This window comes from Musa acuminata, chromosome BXJ3-7 (assembly GCF_036884655.1).
Source record: "Musa acuminata AAA Group cultivar baxijiao chromosome BXJ3-7, Cavendish_Baxijiao_AAA, whole genome shotgun sequence".
Taxonomy (NCBI): domain Eukaryota; kingdom Viridiplantae; phylum Streptophyta; class Magnoliopsida; order Zingiberales; family Musaceae; genus Musa; species Musa acuminata.
This window is the reverse complement of record NC_088355.1, coordinates 10,406,067-10,420,277: the sequence shown is the minus strand read 5'-3', so window position 1 is coordinate 10,420,277 and position 14,211 is coordinate 10,406,067. Positions and strand designations below refer to the sequence as shown.

General features: G+C 40.3%; 2 protein-coding genes across 4 annotated transcripts; both read right to left on the bottom strand.

Annotated features, from left to right (window-relative positions):
* Window positions 1-860: 860 nt before the first annotated feature.
* On the bottom strand, window positions 861-3,575 carry LOC103991616 (uncharacterized). 3 transcript variants are annotated; one of them, XM_065159042.1, is made up of 6 exons: window positions 2,901-3,575; window positions 2,587-2,663; window positions 2,443-2,500; window positions 2,004-2,220; window positions 1,492-1,918; window positions 861-1,420 (listed from the first exon to the last, which is right to left on the bottom strand). In XM_065159042.1, exons 1-6 carry the CDS (start codon window positions 3,313-3,315, stop codon window positions 1,058-1,060), a joined length of 1,557 nt encoding a protein of 518 aa, XP_065015114.1. In that variant the 5' UTR covers window positions 3,316-3,575; the 3' UTR covers window positions 861-1,057. The 3 variants fall into 3 exon arrangements, with proteins under 3 accessions (XP_065015114.1, XP_065015115.1, XP_009409397.2); XM_065159043.1 differs by having other exon boundaries at window positions 861-1,414; XM_009411122.3 differs by having other exon boundaries at window positions 2,016-2,220.
* A 6,174-nt stretch (window positions 3,576-9,749) lies between these two features.
* Window positions 9,750-14,198, bottom strand: LOC103991879 (tubby-like F-box protein 1). Its single transcript, XM_065159579.1, has 4 exons — window positions 13,753-14,198; window positions 12,991-13,078; window positions 11,682-11,811; window positions 9,750-10,531 (listed from the first exon to the last, which is right to left on the bottom strand). The coding sequence occupies exons 1-4, from the start codon at window positions 14,083-14,085 to the stop codon at window positions 9,958-9,960; spliced, it is 1,125 nt and encodes a 374-aa protein (XP_065015651.1). The 5' UTR covers window positions 14,086-14,198; the 3' UTR covers window positions 9,750-9,957.
* Between the last annotated feature and the right edge of the window lie 13 nt (window positions 14,199-14,211).

The following is a 14,211-nucleotide window of genomic DNA, read 5'->3' as shown; positions in this document are numbered from 1 at the left end:
ATGGTATATATATATGTGTGTGTAAATTCAAACATAAAACTTATTACTTGTAAAAAAATAATCAGCATTAAATGTTCAACCAAACTGGAGAATGAGTTATTAACATAATTTTTAAATTAAAATAAATTTTTGTTCTATCAAATGATATATACGACGGATTCCAAAGACATATTGTCATATATATCATTAAATGGTATATCTGAAGGTTTTTCTTTTTCTGTCTTATGATCTTACGAAGCATCAAAGACATATTGTCATAATTGATGGGTTAACTGTCCTATCAACTTCGTTTGGTCTACTGACCAAAATGCTTAAGCTGAAGTTGATAATAGTATACTCATCAGACCTTTATAAGTCAATCTTAATATTACCTACTTTTGATGTGGAACTAATCAGAATATTACACATATAATTTTTGAAGACCTAAAATGTTCAATTATGGTATCCTTTCTTTCAAAAAACACAAAAACTAGAGTTTCTTTTGGCTTTAGAAGACTCATGAAAATAATGTTAAAGCTTGCAAGGTGAATTTAAGCTTCAAGCCTTGACCGCATTCACTGATCATAGATGAAGCATCCAAAACTTCACAGAAAGCTTTCCAGTTGCAGATTAACTCAAACATGTGTGTGCTATTAGTATGTAAAGGTCTAATAGAACATCATTTCAGGTCTTTACATGCCTATATCCCTTCACAAATCTTACAGAATAATCCAATGAAGCATCCAAAACTTTGTAAAATTTTCCAGCAGCAGAGAAATTTAAAGAAAAATTAGCCATTAATTTCATTGTTGTCTCGAAGATGGATTCCATATCAACTCAAAACATAAGAGAGCATGTCTCACGAGCATAACCATGCAAGGTTGAGAATAAATCTACCTTCATATCTTAGTTGGATTCACCAATGATTTCTGCTGGAACACTTGGATTTCAGATGATATAACTAAGAACTGGGATCTACCATCTACAATTCAACCAAATGAAGTAAAGAAACCATTATTTCATATACATGAAAATTACCCACTCTTAAAAAGGCCTTGAGACAAGTACTTGAAAGATCTCACTCCAACGCCTTGATCGACATGGTCAGATCTAAAGTACTCGGCCCCAGAACGGCCTTCTTCTTGCTGCTACCTGTCCGTAAGAACTCCATTTCCGGCTTGTCTTCTTCGTGCTGCCCGGAAGCAGGGGGTGAAAGTGAAAGTGAAAGGGAGAGCACACAGTTCGCTTCTTCAGCTTCAGGTGGCTTCTTGTCATCGGCCCCGTCGTTTACCGAGTCCGATCCGAAGCTGAGTTGCAGGTTATGGCTCCAATCTCTCGCTGTAGTCATCCTGAGCCTCTTCACATCCGTCGTAGGAGCCTCTCGTCTGCCAAACACGTCTGCAAGGTTGGGCGTTGGTTTACTCGCTGGTTGCCTCTGTAGCTGCACCAGCAGGATCAGTTTTGTTTGCATATATGTTATTTTCTCGGCATTGAAGGATCAAAGAACACTACCTCAAGTCTAAATGGGTCGTCGAATTGGTGTTTGGTACTGTTGATGACAAACGGATCGTAGAGGTTCGATCGACTCTTGTTGTAGTCGTTGCTACTGCCCGCACATGCCACCACAGAACCAGTAGAGACCGGGTTCACAGGGACTCCCTTGACGAGGGGTCGAGTGCTACTGCCAATCCAATCGAAGCTTCCGATCCTGCTACCGATCTCCATTGTCTGAGCTCCATTTCTCTGGTCCAGCAACTGGTTCTCGGTTCTCGGGTTCCCTTTTCCGGTGACGGTATCCCTCACGTCGAACCAACGGGACTTGAATGCCTTGCCTTCCTTGTTGAGGATCATGTCATGTAAGGATCCCTTCGCAGGGCCTCGTTCGTTGAAGTAGCCATCCCTTGTCGCCCTTTGCTGGTTAAACGTCCACTCATGGAGCCTGCTTGAAAGGAGAAGGCAAATCTGAGGTTAGGAATTAGGGTTTTGAGAGCGAGGAGCAACATCCTTCTCGAAAGAGCATTCACTTCTGTAGGTACCCTAATCTGCTGGGCTTCAGCTCAAGTGGCTGCTGGTACTGTGGTGGCTGCAGAAGGTTGTAAAGACGGTCCGGTCCATGCATGCTCCTCGATGCGAAGTAGCCTCCATTCTCCATTCTGAAGGGCTGGTACGAAGCTGTTCTGTGATATAACATCTCATGAAGTCGATCACCTCTCCTCAAGTGCAAATCCATTGGCGATAGAACTGTGATAACGCAGCAAGTGAATATTTGGCATTTACGAACGAGATTAGCCCAAGAAATCAGAGATGTCTCAGTTCTGAAAGGTCAAATCGGATTGCTACATGCGGATCATGGCTGCTAGATATGGGGAAGAAGTCTAATATACATGATAATATTAGACTCTGTGCCCTAACACTCTGATCTAAATTTTCCCAAGTAAAGCAAGAGTTAGATCAAAGGTAAACCTGAAGAAATTATGGACTTCTCTTTCCCGGAGTCGTCGAGCTTCTTGCTTCGGTACATCTGATTCAAACAAAGGAGTTGAAGGAATAATTAGAAAGATGGAGATAAAAGACTGCTCATTTGTGTTCGTTTTCCTTTTCTCTTACCTGGAGATGGCTCTTTACATGAGCTATACTTAGCCCTCTCACATTCATCATCTGAAGAACCAACTTTGGAGTCGCCCCTGCAGCATCCAAAAGGTTAACATAATCATAAATAGCTTAATTTTACAGAAAAATGGAAGCTTAAAACCTACTAAAGATTGTAATTCTATTAATGAGGTAAAAACAAGAAAATGATGTCCATGAAATCCCATGACTAGTCCTTCAAGTTTTGCCCAAACACCGAACATGACAAGCGTACAAGTGATGGATGAAGATGCTAGGAAGGGGATTAAGGTGATATGGAAGAAGCATCTTACTGTCTTGCCCGCCGAGCCTCTCGACGGCATGAACAAACGAGAGGTGGAGATCCGGCGTCCATCGCAACCTCGGTGTTTTAGACCTGTTGTATTGCCTAACAGATGCCACCCGCTCGCTACTTCCCTCAGCAGTGTTGCCACCCTCGTTGATGTTGCTGTTGCCGTCGTTGTTGATGTTAGTGCTGCTATTGTTGCTGGAGCTCCCTCCTCCGGCCACCTCGGTAGTGCTTCCCCCATCATCGTCATCGCTTCCTTCCTCCTCTTCTTCATCGCTGCCTTCCGTCATCAGATCCTCGTTGAGGTCAAGTTCCTGCAATCCCCTCTTCCGGCTAGGCGATCGGCTACTTCCTGTGCTCCTCCCCTCACAGTTATCCTCAGCCTCGCAGATCACCACCACCTCCCCCTCTTCGCCCATATCTCTCTCCCCTCTCTTCTCCTTCTTTCTACACGATCATTCGTGTCAGCTGGATGAGGAAGGGGGAAGGAAGGAGAAGACCGTGGGTACAATTATAATGATATTAGTATTGAAGGTGGAAGAAGAGGAGGTGGAGAAAACATATAGTAATGATACAGTACGCAAGGAGACATCGCGAGGTATTCCCTACATTGACTGGTTTCTCCTCTAATTCTTTTTTTCTCTACTTGTGTAGGGACAGAAGAACAGCGTATGGAGGACGATCAGTTGAAGGGAAGAATGAGTGGCTACTCTGAGGGGACGAGGGGGTTATATAACATCCAATGACCGGAAAGAAGGGCTGAGAAGCGTCGATACTCGCACCACCCAAATGACAACAGTAAAGAAAACCCTACAATGATCTACCATCGATATCGTCCTAAGACAGCATCTCTCTCTCTCTCTCTCTCTCTCTCTCTCTGCCACTCGTGTCTTTGTGTGCATAGTGATATGTGTCATTTGTCATAAGGTGAATTAGAGAGAATCCTTTTGGTCAGCGGTCACGCAGTGTTTTGCGCAAGACAAAAGATGCTTCCGGAAAATACGACTGTTGCTTCCACCTCAGTTTTGGATGACTAAGTTCCACAGGTAGCTTCAACAAAGTACTTCTTTGGCCAATGGAATGAAGAGGTAATGATGGTCACCCCACACGGCCAAAGAGAAGAGACACACACTGGCTGCACATCCACCATCCAAAACACCAGACTGCCTCATACAACACATACTACGTAGAAGAAGAACATGTTGTCACCCCACACGGCCAAAGAGGTAATGAAGAGGTTAATCGACTATGTTTTCTTTCGACAAAGGACCTGTGTAGTTCCACCAACGCACTTCTCATCAATGCTCATCCAAACGAGACAACCTTGTGAGGAGGATCAGATGCAGCAGTGCTTGAGGTTTTACCACGATCACAAACCCTTGTCATTTGAAGTAGATCATTCCTCTTTAATAATCTTTTCATGAGCATCACCATAAAGAAGAGGAGGCTCTCCTTCCAACCACGCAAAAGGTTAAAAGGTGAAGGAGAGTCACGGGTCATGTAGGATATCTTAATTGCAGCAACATATAATTTATGCTTTCACACATCAGGCTGGAAATTCTAGTTCTTCCCATGAGCGATGGAATTGTGATCATGGACTCATGTGACCCTTTTGGCTTGCCTCTTTCGCTTCTCTTTTGACAGCTTGTCGTGGATGCAACTGGCCCATCCGTGATCTGCCTCATTAGTTGACCTCGGTTTGTCACTAGTGTATACAACAAGTACATCATCTGCATGGCTACAGGACACACACCAACACACCAAATAAAAATATGGATTCGACATTCACGTCACCTTCTGCGTACACCATTTGTATTTTTGTTCGGGTGAGGAACTCGTTTGACATTCCACGAGGAACTATTTCTGGATGCTCTTCCTGCTGTCCCACTTACTGATGACCTAAATCGTCACTGCTTACTTACCCCTCGTAAGGTTGCAGGTCCCTCGAACAGTTATACTGCACTGTCAATAGCCCTGGCACATTAAATGCCATCATATATCGGCTAACTTTCTAATGCAAGAACAACATTAAACTGCAACGCATGCACAACAAGAACTTTTGAGGACAAGAAGAAGCCTTCAGAATGAATCTATATGACCAGTAGGATACAGATCACATATTAAGATTTCATCTCGATTGACAGCTTCTTAAGTGATGCTAACAATAATAAATAAACAACATGTATCAGCTACAAAACAATTCAAACATTCCATGAAGAAGAAGCTGTTAATAATTCATGTCATGTGAGCAGATCAACGAAGACTCTACATGTCAATCTGGATCCACAGTGCACCAGAAGCAATCCTTTTATGCACATGAGCCATTTGCAGCTCACTTAGTTACCTCTTAATCTACCTTCAAGCAGACAGTAATGTCTCCACAAACACTTTAAAACATTACAGGCCAAACTATCAAGAAATCAACTGAAAAAAAGAGGAAAAGCAATCATGAAGATTTTTTCCTTTGAACCGGAGAATTTCGAGAAAATAATTTACTTGACTTCAGCTCATCATCATCTGCTATATATCATATGCTGATGATACGTATCTTGCCAACAATTCTAGTCCTGAGGCTCTCTTAAAATTAAACCCTTCACATTCTCTTTCCATGACCTACCTCGAATCATTGTGTACGTGAAGGGTAGGTTGGTTAGGTTACATGGGAATAGGAGGATCAAAATAATTGGAACATGATGACTATATACTTTTTGGGCAGCATTTAAACGTAAATTTGGAAGACCTGTAAAGGCTTTTCCGAGGGGCAAACTTTGAGCTTCATGAACTTCTTGTGGTCGAGATAGAAAGTGATCCATGCACCCATGTTCTTTGATGGTGACTTCAACTAGTTCGAATTGATTCACGCCTTGCGTTCGATGACCAAATTAACCTAGCTAATTGGCCGGTGTAATATTTCATCTCTGGATGAGCAATCTACTAGAACATGACAAGTATATCAACATTTGCAGGCCAATAAGATTAAAATGTGGCCTATGAAATCTTAATTTCTGATGAGCAGATACAAGAATGTTCGATTGATCAAATCCTTTGAATCATATTTCTCAATTCCTATCAGATTTGTGGCAATTTTATGTAGCCATTACAATCTCAAAGTGAACATAAGATTCAACTGTTTTGACTGGTTATAATTTTGTACAGTGATAATACATATTACCATGAACACAAAAGAAAAAAATAATATTTGATTTTTAAGTAAAAAGTTTTTATAGTATTAATACAGTCCTTCTGAAAAGCAAATAGACTTTGAGATCAATCAATTTATCTTGTTCTTAAACAAGTAGTAAACTAAATGTTAGTTTAATGTTGCGTATGTGGCATACATAATAACACTTTTAATTGCACTTGACAAGGATTAATCGATCAAAGACTTGGTCTCATGCCTATGACTTCCCATCGAACGATGGAATCATTCCTTCCTCGAAGAAGAAGAAGGAGAATAAGATGCTGATGATAATGATCAAACCTACGTAGTTATTACTCTCATTTTTGGTAAGCAAGATTAAAGTAAGAGAGAGACTGGTCAAGCTTTGACAACTCATTGTTCCTTGGTTGCATTTGGAAATTGTAGTCCACATGATAATTATTTTCGTGACAAACATATTTCCCTGATCTAATACGTAATAAGATTTGATAAACATAAGAGTCAACAATTCTGATCCATTGACTTGAGTGACTGTGACTGCTCACCTGACAATAGCAGAATATTTGACACAAGCTTTTCGTAACTTGCATAATTGAAGTGCAGAAAACTAGTCAAATGGTTGGGAGACGCCACTTATGTGCTTTTGTTTGTTCATTTGCAGCAGAAGTAGACATGGATCTCTGCATGAAATAATATAAAGTAAATGTGGAATGGTGTTGAATATAGACACTTGATCTTAATCATTTTTTTTTTCCAGTAATTTCTCAAGAAATATTCAAGTGAGAACCCAATGTTTAAATGTGTCATATTTCATTTTACAAAGAGTTAGTAAACATATTTTGGTTCAATTTATTCTATCTACCTCTGGATATTCTAAGACTTTGCCACTATATTATGACCCATCATTGATAGGAGCAATTCATGTCATGACCCCCCAAAACATCTTAGTCATCTATAAACTTGGGATGATTGATGATGACATGAGCACTTATATAGAAAATAATTTGGGACAAAGATCTACTAATATAGAAACTAGATCTAATAGAACTTTGTACATCAAAAAGTGATTATGCAAATCTAATAAAAAATCTAATATATAATAAACAAAAATATATCAAAAAGTTCTTTACTTGGCAAAAATGATCTTTTGCTCATCGTTCGCTTTTTAGATTAGTCCGTCTTCTTTTTTATAGATCCTTATAACGACTTGGTTACAGATAGGCGTGTCATGCATCTTTAAGTAATTCGAAGTCTCATCCCTTCATGATTTATTCATTTTTCTTATGAACATAGGTGACTTGCTAAAGCTTTGGAGGCCAAAGTTTGAATGAGTCTTCTATCTCTGAACACAAAACACAGACTTCTTTGTTTAAGTGTTACATGGTCCACCAGGATTCCTAATCAAAATGGCTACTGTTGTCACACAAGTCACAGGTAGCTCACAGTATGGGAACCATGAACAAACAGTGGCATTTCTTTAGTCACTTCTATATTCTCCTTTAGGGTACAAACAAAGAAGGCAGAATACTTGGGAGAAGGTGCTGAGCATAAAAGAAAGATAGAATGGTTGGCAACACAAAGGGAGAAGGAAGGTTTGTCTGTAATTAAAGCATATTATTCCACGGACGTCCTCCCCTCCTCATCGTTCTCCCCATCCTCCAAACACTTACCTTCTGCGTCCCGTCTCGATCGCAACAACTGGATTGGCCCTTCTTCCCATGCTATTATTTTAGGGTTACGTTGTCAGCCATGGATGGATATAGCGATGGAAGAGAAGGCCTCGGGAGGAGACGAGGTCAACCGTAGAGGGGAATCATTTAGAGGATTAGGTGACAGGCTACATGACACCTTGAGAACGTACACTACTAATCTTCTCTATCTACTCGGAAATAGAGCTCCAAAGTGTACATCCAGCGCTGCACTTGCATATTGCTTAGTATCATGATGAGGTAAGCAATGCATGGAGTAGTACTTAGTACATAGTTCTTCTTTCATCAAAGTGTTTGATGGAGAGACTCTCGTGGCATCATCGGCGTGGGTTTGTGGTTTCCCTAATGATACTCTTCTCCCAGAAGACAAAAGAAAATGCCCGCAAAAGAAGGGCTTCGTCGTGATCTCGTCCGGACGTCTGCATGGAGTTGACACGAGCCATTTCTTTATCGGAGTAGGAGAATCTGATGCGAGAATATTATTTCTAAAGCGTTTGTATTATTTCCATGCATGGAGACGTCACCTCATCCCCACACCCTCGTGAAGACGACGACTGCACAACAGCAGTCAAAAGAGCGTAGAAACTATATACGTAGCCATTGCGTGTACGTATATACAATAATGTGGACAAATGCCCATCGTATACAGATCAAAAAGATTTATGAGCAACCACAACAAATCTACAAGTACTTTTGGTGATGAAGAAACAGTAATCTTTGCACAAGTTGCTGTACGTGAGGTCGATTTCCTGTATGTATGACTACTTCAAATATTCTTTGTGATGATCATCTTTGCAAGGCTGAAAAGGATTAAAATTAAGCAACCTAATTTGAAGAGGAAGTAGAGTTTGAGTTACTACAGCAAGAAGTATGTATAGGTGTATGCATACGTATATGCATATGCATTGATCAAAGTAATACACTAGTGTAGTTGAAATCGACTGGAAAGAATGCCACAGTTGAAATGGAAAGAATGTGGATACTGAAAAGGATTGCAGGCAGATCTGAAGGAGAAGAGTCGGATGTCTTAGATTACCATTTCTTGTGCTGCATCTCCTCAGAACCGGAGTCAGAGGACTGGTAGTTTCTATATGAGTTGCGTCTGTCCGCTCATGTGCTGCTTGTTTGGATGGTGGTGTTCACAGCTCTCTTGCCTTGGCTAAAGACCCGCCGCAAACGCAGGCATTCTCGTGGACAACAGATCGCTGTCTCACATGCCTTTCCCTCGACATCTATCTCTGTGCAACCATGCATCCATGCACTGTAAGAGTTCTTGCCAATGCATAGCACAAATGCCCATCCCAATGGCACCTACTTGGCTGTGCATGAAACAAAGAGGAAGCTGCACGCCCTGTTTTTATCACACGTCTCCAAAAATGCTTCATTTGGAACCTTTGTCTTCAAGCTTGGGTTATGATGTTGATACAGGATGGTTGTTGTTTGAGCTTTTCTCTTATGAGAAAGGATAATTTACTCCAGTTTATACATAGGAATAAATTATATCGATGGTCTATGTAGAATCCAAACTAAACAAAACCAAACGACTTGATCCAATATATAATATAGACATCTCTAATATACCTCCAAACTAGAGTGGTACTTTTGTCAATTCAAGATTCCAGTGTGATTCTTATTTGTCATGTAGGCCAGACTAGATATATAGAGAAAGCAACCTTGAGAAGATCACTATGCTGACACACCCACATACACTAAGCATGTGTGATGACAAAAATATTAATAAGAAAAACAAAAGCAGGCAGCGTTGGATAATTTTATCTGTTGCTTAACAATCAAATCTGATTTATATAATCCTAGCAAGAAATAAAATTTTCCCTATATTGTTTCATATACATTATATTATATATATATATATATATGTATGCATATATATAGTGTATAATCGTTGGCATTAACGCAATGTATTGTTACTGTTATGTGATTAGCTCATCATAAGCCCACTAATTGGACGGTTCGGATCCATTAATCAATCAAAGAATCCTCGATATTATCTCAATATATGAATAATTTCAAATGTACCTCTCAGCATCCCAGCAAGTTCAAGAGCAAAGTATACCACTTTGAGTTTTGGGAATGGGATATCACTAGACACCAGGAATAATCCAAGTCCAGAACTACATGGCTGCTCTGGTAAGTATGCTGCGCACAACAGAATTCTATAGCAAGAAAGGGTTCTATTCACAAGCAAACTTTGTGCCGAAGCTGGTGAGGCAGATGGCAAATGCCTGGAAGGCCGAGAGTGGTTCCCGGTAGTCCATGGTGAACATGTCATCCCCTACTTTCCCGAACTGAAGTAGCACGGGCTCGTAAACATCAACGGCGCCGTCCCCTGCTCGGTTAGGATTTGATGATGCCACCAGCTGGAAGTTCTTCACCGAGGCAACAGTAACACGACCATGGAAGTTCAAGCACCAGCACTTCAGATGATCGTGCCACCTTGGCACCTTGTTCTTCAGAACCACAGATCCAGCATCTGATCCAGAGGCATCGGGTCTGGGTATCTTCTGATGCACTTTGCGCGAATTTTCGGCTGGGCACTGCAGTGTGCACAGCATTCTTCTGGGCCCTCTGGTTTTCAGGAGATTGAATTTGTAAGATGCCTGGCCGATCTCAAAATTACCAGCTGGTACCTGTGGGCTAATCTGCTTGCTGGCAAAACGTCTACTCACTCGGTTGGTCAATGGCTCGGCACCATCAAATGGCGGTTGACTGTCATAGATCTTAAAATTGAGGCCCAAGAAATCAGATCTGCAGAAGACAACATAGATATATTCAAATCTGGAAAAATGTAGTCTCCAGCAGAAGTTGAGAAAATGGGAACAACTATGAATCCTCTCTGGACAATATAAAATTCAGTTGAAAATTGAAGATTCAATTTAAGACAGTCCAATATTCAGGAAATAAAGACTCAGCAAAATGGACCACCTGCAATGAAATAGTTGGTGCTCTTGTCATACAAGATATGGCAGATATGCAATCCACCAAAACAAATTACATGAATGGCTAATTAAAGTGTTAAAGGAGAATGATAAATATTTAGAGTTCATTTGTAGTTGGCTAAAAAGAGGCGATAAATTATCACTATTCATGGAAGCAAATGAATATTGGAGAACCAATTTTCTAAAAGATTTGGAACTGGCATAGTATTTTTGGGGAAGGGGGAAAGGAGTTGCCATTAACATTATTAGATATATATAAACACAGTTCAACACAAGTTGAAATTGCAAGTGTTGTTAGAAATAAATATTGTTGAACTGGCATAGTATATTCATGCTAGATAGTTACATTAAAATATTGTTGTCACCAATCTTAAAGGCCATAAGCTGCACCTGAGTCGTATTAGTAGTACAAAGTCAACAAAATTAACTTAAAACTCCCAACATTCAAGAGTTTTTTTTAGATAATGCTAGAAGATAATCGAGCGTATAGCAAGTCATCCAGAATCCATGCGCGATACCATGCCATCATATGTTGTATCAATGTACAAGGTCATTAATGAAAAAAAGGGGAGAAAAGAGAAGTTGCAGATGCTATCAAAATTTTGGTTTGACCATGCTGACACAAATGGAGACCTCATCAGTTGGAAAAAAGTATGTAAAAGTGCTAAGATTACTAACAAGCTCTCACAATAAAAATTAAATTGTTTGCACTTTGCAGTTTCCATATGTAGTTATGCATTATTAACAAAGACATGTAACGAACATCAGAAAATTGGTCAAACAAATGTCTAGTCACTTTTTTGGAGACATGTACAAAAACATAGCATCTCACAAGGATATAATGCTTAAAACTCTTCTTGTTGCAGTACCCAAAAGAATATTAGCATATTCAATGTGTGTACAAGGAAATGCTCAATATGAGTGTACAAGGACAACAAAAAAGTTAGCTAATGACATACCTCAATTTTCCAACATATGCATTGCTTCTTTGGGACATGTCATCAGCGTTAAGAGAGATGATGTACTCTACATGAGCACGATGCCTAAACCTTTGAGCCGCTAACAGAAATTTTCCCTTATCCATGAATGCTGGAAGGTAAGTAACAAAATATGCAACAAAAGTTATCAAAGATTCCCAGTGAAACAGAAACAACCATGTAAACTATCATTTTGAATATAAAGCATGACATTAACGAAATATACTGAATTAGCACAAGCATCGGTTCCACATTAAAGTATCAAGCAAGATTAAACCACCAGTTCATGTTCCAAACTCTTACAGTATTCTCGTGAAACAACAAAATGCATTGTTCTCCGTAAATTTGAAATTTCTCACCTAAAAGTTTGTAAGACTTTGATGCAAGAGAATTACCAAACAATTGAAGAAGATATTTTTTTAACAAAGGTTAAACAAATACAATCATGATATTTGACAGTCACTTCAAGCAAGTTTTGCAAAAGTTAGATGGTTTATATCTGAAAATTATATGAAACTTAGAGAATAATAAATTGAAAAAGTTAGATAGAATAATTTACAATATTTTTCTCCAAGAAGGGAAACGAACTCTGTAAACAAGCCAACTAGAGTTGCTCAAGTTCAAAAATGCACACAGAAGTTGTATGTGAAATATGTAACGTTGCTATCTGACATCAAAATTCTAAAAAGAAGTTTCATCCCCTTTTTTAGTTTGTCTTACAATTTCAAAGCAGCTAGCATTTTGTATTTAAAACACTACAAATTGATGCAGATTATCACCAGTGATATTGTAAATCACCAATCCACAACTTTCCATCATCAAATGAGTTGACTTAGTCAATCTATAGAGAGAAAGATATGCCAGCATGGCGTATACTTGTTGGGAATCTGTCCTTGAGTTACATATTTTATAAGCAACTTGTACAATAAAAAGTGGCAAGTGGCCCATAAGATGGTGACAAGGTTTGACAATATATCTTTATGCTTAGCAATTGGACTAATATGTAACATATTTATGACTAATAAGACTTGTTCACTAGAACACAACTACAAGGTCTTCATGCCTATCCTTTCCTTTCATCTTTTCTTTTGATAACAAGTATATGCTTCGGAGTAGTGAATGCTCAACTAACTAGGACTGCCAAGTCAAAGTCCATTTTGAAGACTAATCGACAATGAAGAATTGGCAAGTGATTACTCGTAAGAACTAATAGCAACCAAATAGCAGACAAAGATCAATCCACGGCACAAAATACATCCTTGATAACAACAATCTTCTGAAGATCACTTACTATGGGTCAAGCTGAGGTACAGACAGAACGTGTTGTTATTTTTGTTCCTTTTGATATAGCATTGAATCGGAAGGTCCCTCGGCCCGGGCTGCCATTAAAAGTGTCCATAATCACATATTTTTTGTACTAAATATCCCCTAGCTTGTAAAAAATGAACAGAAATATAAGCATGCATCAGGAAGTATAGTTTGGTCCGTGTTAAATTAAGCAATTTTCTATAAAAGAATCAATTTTAACGTACACAGCAAAATCGGGGAGATAAATTTGGAGAAGCATAATTCTTGAATTAAAATTAAGCAAAAGAGTTCAGTTTATGTTAAATTAAGCAAATTTCTACAAGCAATTTCTTATAGGGGCGGGAAAATAGAAATTTGGAGAAGCATAATTCTTGAAATGAAAAACCTGCCTGCTTGAGGGAAGCAGGTAGAAGCATAATGGGTCCGACCTCAGTTCTTATACAGCGGCATAATTCTTGAAATCAAAAGCCTACCTGCTCGAGGGAAGCCGGTAGAAGCACAAAGACATCTACCCCAGTTCTTATGCGGAGGCGGGAAAGTAGAAATTTGGAGAAGCAAAAAGGGTTCTTGAAATCAAAAACCTACCTGCCTGAGGGAAGCAGCGAAGGTAATCGTCCCAGTCTCCCTGGGCGGCCCGACGAGGGAAGCAGGTAGAAGCACAAAGACATCTACCCCAGTTCTTATACAGAGGCGGGAAAGTAGAAACTTGCAGAAGCATAAAGGGTTCTTGAAATAAAAAACCTACCTGCTTGAGGGAAGCAGCGAAGGTGATCGTCCCAGTGTCCCTGGGCGGCCCGACGACGCCGGTGGTGACCTGGCGCCACCTCCGGCAGACGCAAGCGCAAGATACCAGGCTCTTCCGCAGCGGCCACTGCCGGTCGCTCGACTCCACCCTCCGCAGGATCTCTCCCAGAAGCTCCGGCAGAATCGTCGACCACCGCTCCTCCTCCTCCGCCCCCGCAGCCACCTCCACCCCCTCCTCCTCCTGCTCCTCCTCTCCCTCCGCCCGTTCCGGAGGCGGCGGATTCCTCGCCGACGAGCCCCTCAATGGGAATAGGAGCGCCCTCTGCCTCGGCATCGCTTGCCTCGCTCGATTGCTTGCGGAAACGACGCCGCTTCTCGGCTCGCCGCTTTTCAGTAATAATGTAACGTTACGGAGCACGCTATTATCACTCCCATCGATACTAATTGTTGGAAATGGGCT